Consider the following 13,155-nt stretch of genomic DNA (forward strand, 5'->3'; position numbering starts at 1 on the left):
ACCAAAAGCAAAATAAAATCTTACGTCAAATTTTTTTATTATAAAAAACCTACAGATGTTTCAGAATAGTCTTCAAAAAGATTCTATAAAACTTGCCAGCTGATAATGCCCTGCCCAGCGTATAAACATAACTAGCAATATATTTTTTCTGGGTCAAGCTATTAGTATATGTGGCTGGGATCTGACAGCGATCGAAATATATATTTGCAATATCAGAATTTCGTTAGTGCTAATCAAAAGTTAGTCCTCCAGTCCAACGACAGTCAAATATTGCACTCCAATTATTATTACATGCTTTACAAACGTGAATATTTGAAGCCAACATTATTCGTCTATAACGTTGGAGTTACTGCATCACTGATGCATATGGTCACCGATAGAACCGAATCCACGCGGTCCAAGATTTTTAACACTAGAGCGGGCCAGAATACGGAAGCGTGCCCGCACAAATGTCACAATTCTTGGACCGAGTGAGTTCAGCAAGGGAGGCTCTTTACTGCTACCTCAACGTGTCGCTGGTTCTAAAAATCAAACAACCATACACAAATACGACCAAACAATGGTGAAGACTTAATCAACTTTCTCGAACATTTATTTTAGGAATTTAGTAGAATTTTCTGATTAAATTGGCAACAATGCACTGCAGTAGCGCGTAGTAAGTAACTGCTTGCAAAAATATCTTTCAAGCGCATATATTACCTGAAATTTTGCGAACAATAATTTTTACTTTTCCACGTTCAGCCACTGGTTCTGGACTGGTTGGTGGCTATTAAATTTTACTCTCATTTGACAGCCGCCTTTCACCCTTAGAGTTCAGTTCATGGATGGATGAGTCAATTTGTCGGTTTTTTCGTTCTTCACTCCCTTCAGAAGATCATCTTTTCCATTCGACGGCTAGAAAACATGTGCTTCTTTTTTTTAGCCTTCAATAAATGGTGTCAAGGTTCATCTAAAAATGTAAGGAGCATTGCACTAAAAATAAGCGATTGTTGCTCGACTCGATAGTAATTATCTATTGTTTTGATCTAGGCAGACCAATTTCTTATTGGTTGTTTTCTTGATGTTTGGCACATAGAAGCAATTCCCAGCTAATAAGTTTTTTTGCGAAAATATCTCCTTTAGTAGATCATCGTTTTCGAAGATAGCAAATTTTTCATCACTGGACTTCAATATAGGCGAATAAAATATTTGCCGACTAGCGCCATCATGAGAATGACTTCCGAACTAAGAAGGATATATTCGAATAACTTTCTTCGGATTTATTCAGTGGACTGATGTATAAGCGAAGAAAATGTGTACCCAGTAGGTGATTTCCGAAGTAATAAGTCTCCAGGCGAATAGGTCTCATTTAGTTCTTCAGCTTTGTCAAAGACTTTAACTTTGTATCCAATCACTGGATTGAGATATAAGCAAATAATATATTTGTCTACAAGCGCCACCTTGGGAGAGTTTTCCAAACTACTATGTTTCTGGGCGAATAGATCGCATTTAGTTGAACACTTTTGTCGAAGACACCAATTTCGAATCTCATCGCTAGACTGAGATATAAAAAAAAATGTACCACTAGTGCCACCTTGTGAGTGTTTTCCTAACTAATAAGGTTTTAGGCGAATAGGATTCATTTAGTTGTTCAACATTGTCCAAGATACAAACTTTGTATCTAATCACTTGATGAGATATTATCAAAATAAAATTTTTGCCCACTAGCGCCATCTAGTGAATGTTTTCCGAACTAATAAGTTTTCGGGTGAATAGATCTCATTTAGTTGAACACATTTGTCGAAGACACCAATGTTGTATCTCATCACTGAAATGAGATATGAACAATAAAAATGTTCGACCATTAGCGCCATCTCTTGAGTGTTTTCCGAACTAATAAGGTTTTAGGCGATTAGGTCTCATTTGGTTGATCAACTTTATCGACGACACCAATTTTGTATCTAATAATTGGACTAAGATATAAGCAAATAAAGTTTTGGCTCACTAGCGCCCTTTTGTGAGCGTTTTCAGAATTCATAAGGTTCTTTGCAAATAGGTATTATTTAGTTGTTCAAGCTTTTCGAAGACACTATTTTTGTATCTCATAACTGGACTTCGATATAAGCAAATGAAGTTTTGGCTCACTAGCGCCATCTTGGGAGTGTTTTACGAATTTATAAGGTTCTATGCAAATAGGCAGTGTTGACCAGACTCATTTCCCCGAAATTCGAATTGTGAAGCCATGAACTGTTATAACTGTGCGTTATATTCCTGAGATGGAGGGGGAGGTGGTTGGGCTTGAGTGTTGCACATGGGATCCGACAGTTTCGATCTCGGTGGGCCGCAATTCAAGTTTCGGTGAAATGATTCGCACTCACTCACTCACTCATTTCATTTCACCGAAACTTGAATTGTGGCTCTCTGGGATCAAAACTAATCGATTTTGTGTGCAGTATTCAAGCTTAACCATCTGCTTTTCTATCTTAGGAGGATAGAGCATGGTTGTAGTAGTTCGTGGCTTCGTAGTTCGGAAAATGTTATTTTCGGGGAAATGAGTCTGAACAACACTGCAAATAGGTATTATTTAGTTGTTCAACTTTGTCAAAGACACCAATTTTGTATCTCATCGCTGGAATAAGATATGAGCAACAGAAGTTTTGGCTCACCAGCGCCATCTTGGGAGCGTTTTCCGAATTTATAAGGTTCTATACAAATAGGTATTATTGAGTTGTTCAACTTTGTCGAAGACACCAATTTTGTATCCCATCGCTGGACTGAGATACAGTGAAACCTCCATAAGTCGATATTGAAGGGACCATCGACTCATGGAAATATCGAGTCATGGAACAGCAATCCTTTGGAAAGCTGCTTCTAGGGACCATCATAGTAACCATGAAATTTTGTTTTTAGTATGGTTCCATGAGTCGATATCGAGTCATGGAACATCGACTCATGGAGGTATCACTGTATAAACGAAGCAAATACTTGTACCATGACCCCACAGTTATGGATCAAATAGTGTGGAGTCCAACGTATAAAATTCAATAAAACGACATGGGAAACGTAAAATTGTAATTTAAAAGCACGAATCGAATCGTTTCAAATTGGAACTTCGGTTAGTTAACTGTTTTGAGTGTAATATTTACATAGAATTGCATAAAAATTAAAAATTGTGTCGGTTCCTGAAAACCATTTTATGGATCAATTTTCATATTGATTGATTCATATTGATCAAATTGTGACATATTACGGATCAGTGCGCAAAATCAAGAGATTTTCAACTCAATGCATCTGTATCTGTAAATTATCAATGTGTCATATATTACTGCAAAAAAAGCAGTGTTAGAGCTGTAAACAAGGGTAAAATGCCCTTATTTTGTGATACTGCGTTGTAGTAACTGAGAAATGAACTGTTTTCGCTCCACATCAAGTTTTCCACCCATTTTTGTCTGCTAAAATATGCAATTTACAAACCTTGATGTTTTATTAGTTTTATCCTTAGTGCTATTGTCTGAAAATGTCGAATCCAATGCATCAAATAGCAGAAATCTACATATTTTTAAAGTGATCCATAACCGTGGTAAACAATCATTTCCTGGTCCATATTATGGATCACTAGTTAGGAGTGCTAACATTCGGTATTTTGAATAAAAAATCGAGTAAAATGTTTTCCAAAGATGAATTCATACTAAATCGAAGCGAACGAGCATAAAACATGCTATAACATTTGAATTTTACCACCTGTGGGAGCTTATGAATGCTGACGGCACTTCTTACAGAAAACGACCATATAATGATAGCTGTGTGCTACCAACTAAACATTTATCAAATATACAGTTATTTAGCGGTTGAATGTTGTGCTTAACATTACAAATGGCAAAAGACAAATAGTATAACATGCAAAAAATATGTTTTACGTCAACGTTTATGTTTTGAGCGAGTTATCCGATGTTGAACGTCAAAGTGATCCGTCACTGTGGGTGATCCGTATCTGTGTGGGCATGGTACGTCGGAAAGTTGTTTCATATGTTGCTTATATATGCAACATTTGTTGGCGTCTGTGCGCCACCTGATGAGTTGATTCTGAATTAAAATGGTTACCAAGTGGAAGTCAGCAGTCCTGTGATCAACTTTGCAGAAGACAGTTTTCTTGTAAACCTCTTTATTTTCAAGATATTTGCACTACAAGTACTGCCCTATTCATAGGACGCTGGGCGTTCGGGACTTCTGTCCTATTTTTAGGACGCTGGGCGGATAGGGGTTAATAGCTACACGTTTACCGCTACGGCTTTTTGGGTCTCCAAAAAGATAGTTAATGGTATAGGTTTTGAAACTTTGCCATCATGAAAACACATCTCAATAACAACTCAGCTCGTACTTATCCCATGCATCCACACCCATCCTCATCCATCAGCAAACAGCACATATCGAAAACCCGAAACCCGATCCAACAAAATCCCCAAGTCACACCGACTAAAATTGACCCCCAATATAAAAGCAACGGTTGGCCATTGCGTTAAAGTTTGTTCCTTCCAGTCCACCCCGATGGTCACTACCATTCACTACATCGCTTCTCGAGAAGAATCTTGAATTTTTGCATTACCCTACCAAAACCACCACCGACTTCGACTTCGCGGGAAAGTAAAGCCCTTCTTTGCAAAAGACAAAGCACACGTGCGACGCTCACCAACGACTTCAACGGCTCTCTCTTGCTGGAGACTTGAATGCTAGTGCCTACTGTGAGCGAGGAGCCCGTGAACGCGATCCATTCGTCCAATTCGCGCGCGCTACGTTCCAACCAGAAGCACCGAGGCGCGACATTCGCCAACGAACCGTCGTGGCGTAAGTTCGATTTTGCTGAATTGGTTAACTAGCCAGGTGCAGAAGTGTGACAATCTGACCCCAGCTGAGCACGTGCCCATCAAGTGCAGTGCAGTGAGTTCCGAACCTGTGTAGTCAAACGAGAGGGTTTCTGCTCTCCCGTAATTGAAACCGGAGCAAAAGGCTAGACTTTAGTACGGTGTACTAAAACAGGCCGGTTGGATATTCGCAGACGAGAGAGAGAGCCTAGTGAGACCCACTTTGAAAGTTCGTATGTGACGAAAGTGAGAGTGAGCGTTCCTGCAGAGACCCCAAACCAGCGACCGCGAGTGGTTTGTTTTTCGAAGCAATTATAAAAGTGTTATTCCGCATTTTAGCGCCTTTTAGTACCGTATGGACTGTTGATACAGAATGAAGTGGATTATTGTGGTATGTCGTAATTAGATTGTTTATTTTATGTTCAAAAATTTGCCTTGCTTTTCCTACATTGCTTAAATTGTTACTGGAGTGCTACCTGGTTGTAATTCAAAATTAACTTGAAGGACGTGTTCAAATACCGGAGTCTCAACGTACGGAGAACTCTTCCAAGGACTTTGTGAAAAACTTTGAATACGCAGCTGAACTGTTACGCCACACGCGCGTGCAAGAAAACAAAACGCAACTCTATGCAGAGCAGATCGATCGATCAAGGATTTCTAACTGGTGTACTGCTCGAAAGAGTTATGTAATTACGAAACCAAGTGCTGGCTCGGCGGTTCTTAGTGCTTTGAAACCTGTGGTCTTGCCGAGATGCCGAACGACATGAACGAACGGTGAAGAGTGTGGTGATCAACATAGTTGCAAAATGTGTGATTAATAATGATGATTTTGATAATGGTTCAGCGGTCGAGTTGGTTGGTTTAATAAGTGACGCTGAGAAGAGATCCAATACACGAATGACATGCTTTATTAAATTACCCATAATGACGGTGAACAGGTGGAAGAACACGTTTTGAAGCATGCGGCTCTTAATGGGAGTGACATAGTGAACACGGATGGGTTATTACTGTGGAATTGGCTTGTATAAATTTCAGAATACTCAATTGAACGGTAAGCGATTCTAGGCTTAAGAATTTTCCATGCGACCGGGCCAAACAACATATGAAGTGCCATGAAAAGCATTACGTAAAAGTGTTACGTTTATTTACAGCTCTTCAAATTATCAAATATCGAATGTGATACAGATTTAAGGCTACTGTAAAAATAGGAATAATAAATTCACACACTGCTGCACAGACAAAAATTTTACAAGGACATGGCAACTTGCAGAGATAAAAGCATAATAATAATGCAAAACCAAGAAATTATTATAACTTTATTATAGTAGATTTTTGCCCATGGTAAGTTCGCCACTCGAGACCATAGGGCGCTCTGCTAAAGAAAATACGTCTTCAATTGAAAGGCCAAGTATTGAACAGAAACATGTAGATTCCTGACTAAGTTAACATCGTACTATGTACTAGCATCAGATTTAAGGAGCAATTGATAATTATCTTCAGTAGAGAAAATTTTCATATTAATGGAAACATTCATGAATTTCCTTTTCCAGTTTATTACCTTTTTGGTATATCCTCACTAAGCTGGTCTATAATCATACAGATGCAACAATCCTAAGTTGTGTCCCCCAAATTTGTTCATTCCGACTCCCAGAAGCCACTGCGAAATGTGAACGGAATTCATCAAATCTTAGTGGAGTGTAAGTTGGGCGTCTCAACGAGCTCAAAGTTTGTTTGGAAAATTCGAGAAAATGTACGATTACATTTTGGCCATTTGTGGCATTGTAGTCATGGATGAAGCCAGAGGGGGGCAGGAGAGGCCGTTGTCCAGGGGGCCTGGTCTAAAAAGTCAACAAATTTATTTATTTATTGTCGTCAAGCATGTTTGTAGACCGTTACAGAGAGTTTCTTATGCGCTAGTTACACTTCTACATTCAATTACCTAATTTTTCTTCTTAAGATAATGTGCGGAAGTATTGTTTTAGCTTCGCTTTGGACCAAGCTAAGTCGATTGAATTGTAATGTTTATTATAAGTAGTCATCATTTGGTTCATTGGCCCAAATTTTGCATAATTAGTACGGTGATAGTTGATTGCAAATAGTTCTCGATGGCGTAAACGTCTGGATGGTACATAAAAGTTTAATTTAGATAATAATTCTGGTGAATCAACTTTATGGAATACAATATCGTTTATAAATGAAATCATGGCATATTCATGACGCTCTCTTAGTGTTTGAATATTAATCAACATACATCTAGCTTTGTAAGATGGTAATGGAAATTCTGTCCAACCTAATTTGAGAAGAGCATATAATAAAAATTGTTTTTGAACCGACTCTATCCTATCATGTACTGTTGAAAAAGGAGACCAAATTATGCTGCAATATTCAATTATTGATCTAACATAGGCAATGAACAATGTTTTTATTGTGTATGGATCATTGAAGTTATAAGCGAAGCGTTTAATGAAGCCTAACATATTATTAGCTTTATTTATCATAGTGTTATAGTGATCAATGAAGGTAAGTTTTGAGTCTAAAATTATGCCTAAGTCTCTGATTCTATTACATTTTTCAACATTTTGATTGCCTAAAGTTATTGTTACATTGGGAATGTCTTTTTTCCTGTTAAAAGATATCAGGTTACATTTTTTTACATTCAGTTGTAGTAGGCTTTTCCGACACCACGTGTGGAAGATTTGTACTTCGTGTTTAAAAGTATGTATGTCCTGTGCAGTTTTTATTTCGAAATAAAGTTTCATATCGTCAGCATAGATTAATACTTTTATTTTGTCAAGAATAAACGACAAATCGTTCACAAACAGTATAAACAAAAGTGGACCTAAATGAGAGCCTTGTGGAACCCCTGAAGTGGCATGTATTGGAGTTGACTTTTTTTCCTTTGAATTTCACTATTAGCTCGCGAGTGGTTAAATATGATTCAATCCATTTCAACAATTTGGCTTCAATACCAATTTTTTGTAGTTTAAATATAAGCATGGGTATATCGACACGGTCAAATGCTTTACTAAAATCTGTGTATAGAGCTTCTACATGATTTCCATTTTCCATAGCACTCAATGAATAGTTTACAAATTCGAGCAAATTAGTGGCTGTCGAACGCCCTTTAAAAAAGCCGTGCTGCGCTGTAGTTATTCTGTTTTTGATTTGGATGAATACTTTTTCATTTATGATAGCCTCAAAGAGCTTCGGAATGCACGAAATAAGGGCAATGCCACGATAGTTAATAATATCAGATTTTTTGCCAGATTTGAAAATGGGAACAAGGTATGAGCTTTTCCACATCTTTGGAAAGACTCCAGACTCCAGTGACATATTAAAGAGCCAAAATAAAGGAGTAGTTAATTCAATTGCTAAAGTCTTCATGAAGATTGGTGGAACTCCATCCGGTCCATTTCATTTGAATGCATCCAAGTTTTTCAAACCATTCAATATTTCATGCACATTTATATGACTGATACCAACATCGTTAGGAAATTCAGGATGGAAATCGAAATATTCATAATCACGATCAGCTTCAGAGTATGTTGTGTACACTTCTTGAAAAAATTTTGAAAATAAGTGGCATATATCTTGTGAGGTATGGCCAACCTTTTCATTAAAATACATTGTAGAATGAAAGTTATTTGATTTTAGTTTAGATTTAACATAGTTGAAGAAATTCTTTGGACAGTTTTTGATTTCTTGCTCAGTTTTGGATTTGTAGCTTTCATATGCCAATCGCATTGCTGAGTTGAGTTGTACGCTCATATTCAAATATACTTGTAAATTCTCTTGACTTTTATGCTTCTTTTAAATTTTATGTAGTTTCTGTTTACGATTCTTCAAATTTATTATTTCTTTATTGAACCAAACAGGATGTTTTGAAAAACCATTACACCTTCTTTTAATGATTGGTACTTCTTCTAATATTATTTTGAACAAACAGTTGTAGAAAACTTCTGTTGAATTATTTACATCATCTTTGCTTCTCAAAATCGATTGCCAGTTAATGTTATTTAATTTATTTCTAATGTTGTCATAGTTAGCTGAATTAAAGTCGAATATTTCCTCAAATTCATTGTCAATATAGAAATCTGTATTAGAAATAAACTGAGAAAATTCTATTGCCGTATGAAACACTTCATTTTTCCAAAGTGGAGTCAATGCCTCATTAACACAAAAGTCATCAGAGACGTTTGTCAGCAAGAGATCAAGATAACAGTTTTGTTGATTTTTTACATGATTGATTTGATTAAGACCTAAGTTTGCAATTTTGTCAAATATAAACTGTAGCAATTCACTTTCTCCAAAGACTGGGAGTAATATATAATCATTGTCCATATCAGGTATAAAATCAATGTTGCGTCATTTAAAATAATTTAAATTAATTAAGAGTGATTAATTTAAATTATTTTAAATGAGGTCAAAATATCATGATGAAATAATTTATTCAAGCTATAATTTGATTTTTATGGCATAGACCTATAGACTTCGTTTGAAAAAAAACATAGATGTCGCAAACAATCACTTTTCCATGAATTTCCCCAGGTTTCTGTCAACGACCTTGCAAGCAAAACTACTTTAATTTCAAAACATATCATATTGCAATTATTCACCTCCTTAAGGTGATGATGAATCGATGCCACACCTCAAATTTTCAAGAGCACAAATCTGGAGAACCAAACACCCGATTGGGCTGAAAACTTAATCGAATGGTCACTAGCTGGTGGTGCCAGCCCAATCGGGTGTTCGGTTCTCCAGATTTGTGCTCTTGAAAATTTGAGGTTTGGCTTTGATTCATCTTCACCTTTAAGATACTTCCAATTATTGGCTGGTTTGTCTCAAACACTATCTTAAGATAATTTCAAGCATTTCTTCTATGAAATCTCCCTATTATTCCATCTGGCACTTTTTCTTAAAAATTATCCTAGGAAGTATTCTAATGACGCCTCGACGAATTTCAATACCAATGATACCTTGTGATGTGTCAAATAACTTTTTCATCATACATTCCAAGATGTTTATCAAAAAGTTCCTTCATGTGATCTTTTATGTTTCGAAGGCATATTACCAAGAACTGCTAATTCACTTCAATAGGTTTTCCAAGAATTCTCTCCACCATTCATCCATGTTCATTCTTCATCAAGGTATTTCTCTGGAAACTATTGCTGGCAAGTTGTTTCAAATTATTATGAAATTATTTGAGAAAACACCTCCAAGAATTGTTCAAGGGCTTCTTCCAGAAATTCTTACATAACCTACATAAGCAGCTACTGCAGGAAACTTTTCCATTGCTTCCTCGAAGAATCTCTATAGAATTTCCCAACACGATTTTTTCGAATAATTTTTGAAGGTAATTATTATATTCAAGAAATTATTTTTATTCAAGAAATTCGTTCAAAGATTTTCCAAGTACTACTCTACGAAAAAAAACAAGAAATTCTCCCATGAATTATTTGAGATTTATTCAAGAATCGTTCTGGTATTCCTCCAAGAAGCACACCAGAGTTCCTCGGATATTTAGCAATCCTCGTTGGATTCGTTTTAAAATGTTCCAGGCACTCCTTCTCGGATTAGTCGGAGTCCAGGCTTTACGTTCTTAAGGTGAAGATGAATCGAAGCCAAAGTTCAAATTTTCAAGAGCATGGATCTGAAGAACCAAACATCCGTTTTAGCTGAAAACTTAATCGATTGATCACTAGCTGGTGGTGACCAATCGAATAGGTTTTCAGCTCAAACGGATGCTTGGTTCTTCAGATCCGTGCTCTTGAAAATTTGAACTTTGGCTTCGATTTATCTTCACTTTAAATAAAACCTCTTATTATTCTTGCAGGGCTATTCGGCAAGACGATCGTAGACGAAGAAGTTTCTCAGAACTAAAAAAAATTAATGATGGGGTTGGTGGTCTAATTGCCATAGCTTCTGATTCTTAAGCAGAAGGTCATGGGTTCAATCCCAGGCTCGTCTCTTTTCTCGTACTATGTAGTTATATATTTTACTCACTTCTTTCTCTCACTTTCAATCTATCACAGTTGACCTATTCGTTCATGGCATTTTCTAGAACCAGAGACGGATCAACGACTGTTTCCCCATGCATGTTACTTAGGCAGGCTGTTAACCAAAATACTCTATCATAAAATAACCACCCCTGCATTTTCTCACATGATCTTAATCTTACAGTTAACTCTCTCTCTACTCTTGCACTTACTTACTTGTATTCTATAACTCGATACCTCCATTGCCCGATGATTTTATTGATTCCCCCCAGATTTATCTAAGGACATGTTCAGGACAAATTCATGCAGGGATTTCGCGAGATACTTCTCTGTCAAAAATAATGAACTCCACTTAGGATTAAAACTACCTTAAAGTTTGTAAAAGGGACTCCTTAAAGATTTCTTTCGCAACACTAACACTAACGCAAAATCGTTTAAAGATTTTTTTAGAAACATGCCTGAAATTTCAACATTACTTTCTGTATGAACTTTTTCTAAACTGCCAGGGATTACTGTAGAATTGCATCCATCGATGCTGTTTACTTCTACAATTATTTATTTAAGAATTCTTAGAGGTATCCTCAGTGGAATCTATAGACGAATCTTTAAACCGAATAGCGCCTTCCGCTTTTTAACTAGCGCTGCCTTACCTGTGCGTTAAACCTAATGTCGGAAGTAGTGCGCTATACAGGTCATCTGATGCTCTATACAGCGCACTACTTCCGACATTAGGTTTAACGCACAGGTAAGGCAGCGCTAGTTAAAAAGCGGAAGGCGCTATTCGGTTTAGTGCTAGAAGGGGTATACTATCTTGCTGTCTGATTTTCTGCAATAAGCATTATATGTGATAATAAATGCTGAAAAAAAACGCTCTAAGTTAATAACTGGAAGTACTCTTAAAAGCTGAGAAGCAGGCTTTGTCCCAGTTAGGACGTAACACCAGAAATAATAGGAAGAAGAAAATGTATCAGTTTGCGCAGTTAGAACACAATAGTGTTATTTATTTATATAGCCTAAATATAAGATTATGATAATACTAACGGAGAACCAATAATAATTATTCTAAATAGTTCGTCAATATACTGTTTACATTCCATAAACTAAAAATACTACCATCTCTAATTTATTAGATATTTAAAAGATTGCCATCTTCCGCATTCAAATTTTGAATTAATTATATCTAAAAAGATGTCAAGATTATAGAAAAAAAAGTCTGAGCGATTGCCTATTACAAATCCACATATTTTTATCAGAGGCTTTTATTTGGCTTAGTGCTTAGGTGTACGGATTTCGGTCCCACACGGTATTCGTATAGATATAACTTTTGACTTTTTTGGTGGGGTTTCTAAAATAATCATTTTTTTAAGTATTCTGGTTTCTGGGAAAATATCAAGAAATTACTTTGAAGAACTGAAGGAAATAATAACGTAATTTTCGGACAATATTAATATTGGTGAACCAAATAATTTTAATTATATGTTTAAAAATCGTCTTACACAATATGAGATCAAATAGACCATTCCCAGCATTGACACACAGGTTGCAGATAGTTGAATTCCTTTTTAGATATATTGATTTATTAAAAATGATCCAAATAGATTTATTGACCGACGACACGCAACATAGATATTCAGTTAGTGGCACACTATCAATCTCTCGCGAAATGGGTCACATATGAATGTGATTTACGGCATTGCTTCCACAACACTGCCAAAGGCGAATTGCAACAGCGGCAGGAAACCCCTTTATTCCCACAGATGGTTGCACTCTGTCGCCGGTAGACACCATTCGACAGAGTTATTTTCGTCGTCATCACCAATGTCGGTTGCCTAAATCCACGAAACATCGGCACCGGTAGGCAACCAGTAGTAACCAGAAGCCTATAATCAACTCATTACGTCTCACAGTATAGTAGTGCGCGATCGCTCTGCCAAGCGTTGCCATAGAGTAAAGTGGGGCGAAATTTCTAGAAATTAGGAAAAAGTATTGAAAATGTCACATTTTGCCTATTTTTTTGAAAAACTGCTGTTTCAAAGAATATTAAAATTTGTTATCAAAATGTATCAAATTGTAGCAAACATGTTTGAGATTCACTGTGTGATATTTATTCCCATTCAACTGTAATAGTTTTTCTAGATACAGGGGATAGGCAAAATGATTGAGATAGGCAAAATTTTGCCCAAATTCAAATGCTTATAACTTTATGAAAAATGGATGAAATTGGATGCATCTGGAAGCAGTCGACGGCAAATTTGGTCCAGTTTTAGGAACTTCCTTGGCCATGCATATTGGCCACTGGACACCGGAGATGTTCCGGATTT

The 13,155-nt window shown here is 36.6% G+C and overlaps 1 protein-coding gene across 1 annotated transcript in view; it reads left to right on the forward strand.

Moving 5' to 3' along the window:
- The first annotated feature begins 4,530 nt into the window (after positions 1–4,530).
- LOC5563562 (G-box-binding factor) overlaps positions 4,531–13,155 on the forward strand; it is a 63,208-nt gene continuing 54,583 nt past the window's right edge. Inside the window, exon 1 of the mRNA XM_021851717.1 lies at positions 4,531–5,229. Coding sequence (XP_021707409.1) covers positions 5,212–5,229 — 18 coding nt within the window. The 5' untranslated portion in view covers positions 4,531–5,211. The remainder of the gene's footprint in view (positions 5,230–13,155) is intronic.

The sequence above is a fragment of the Aedes aegypti genome, chromosome 3 (assembly GCF_002204515.2).
Source record: "Aedes aegypti strain LVP_AGWG chromosome 3, AaegL5.0 Primary Assembly, whole genome shotgun sequence".
In the NCBI taxonomy this organism is placed as follows: Eukaryota; Metazoa; Arthropoda; class Insecta; order Diptera; family Culicidae; genus Aedes; species Aedes aegypti.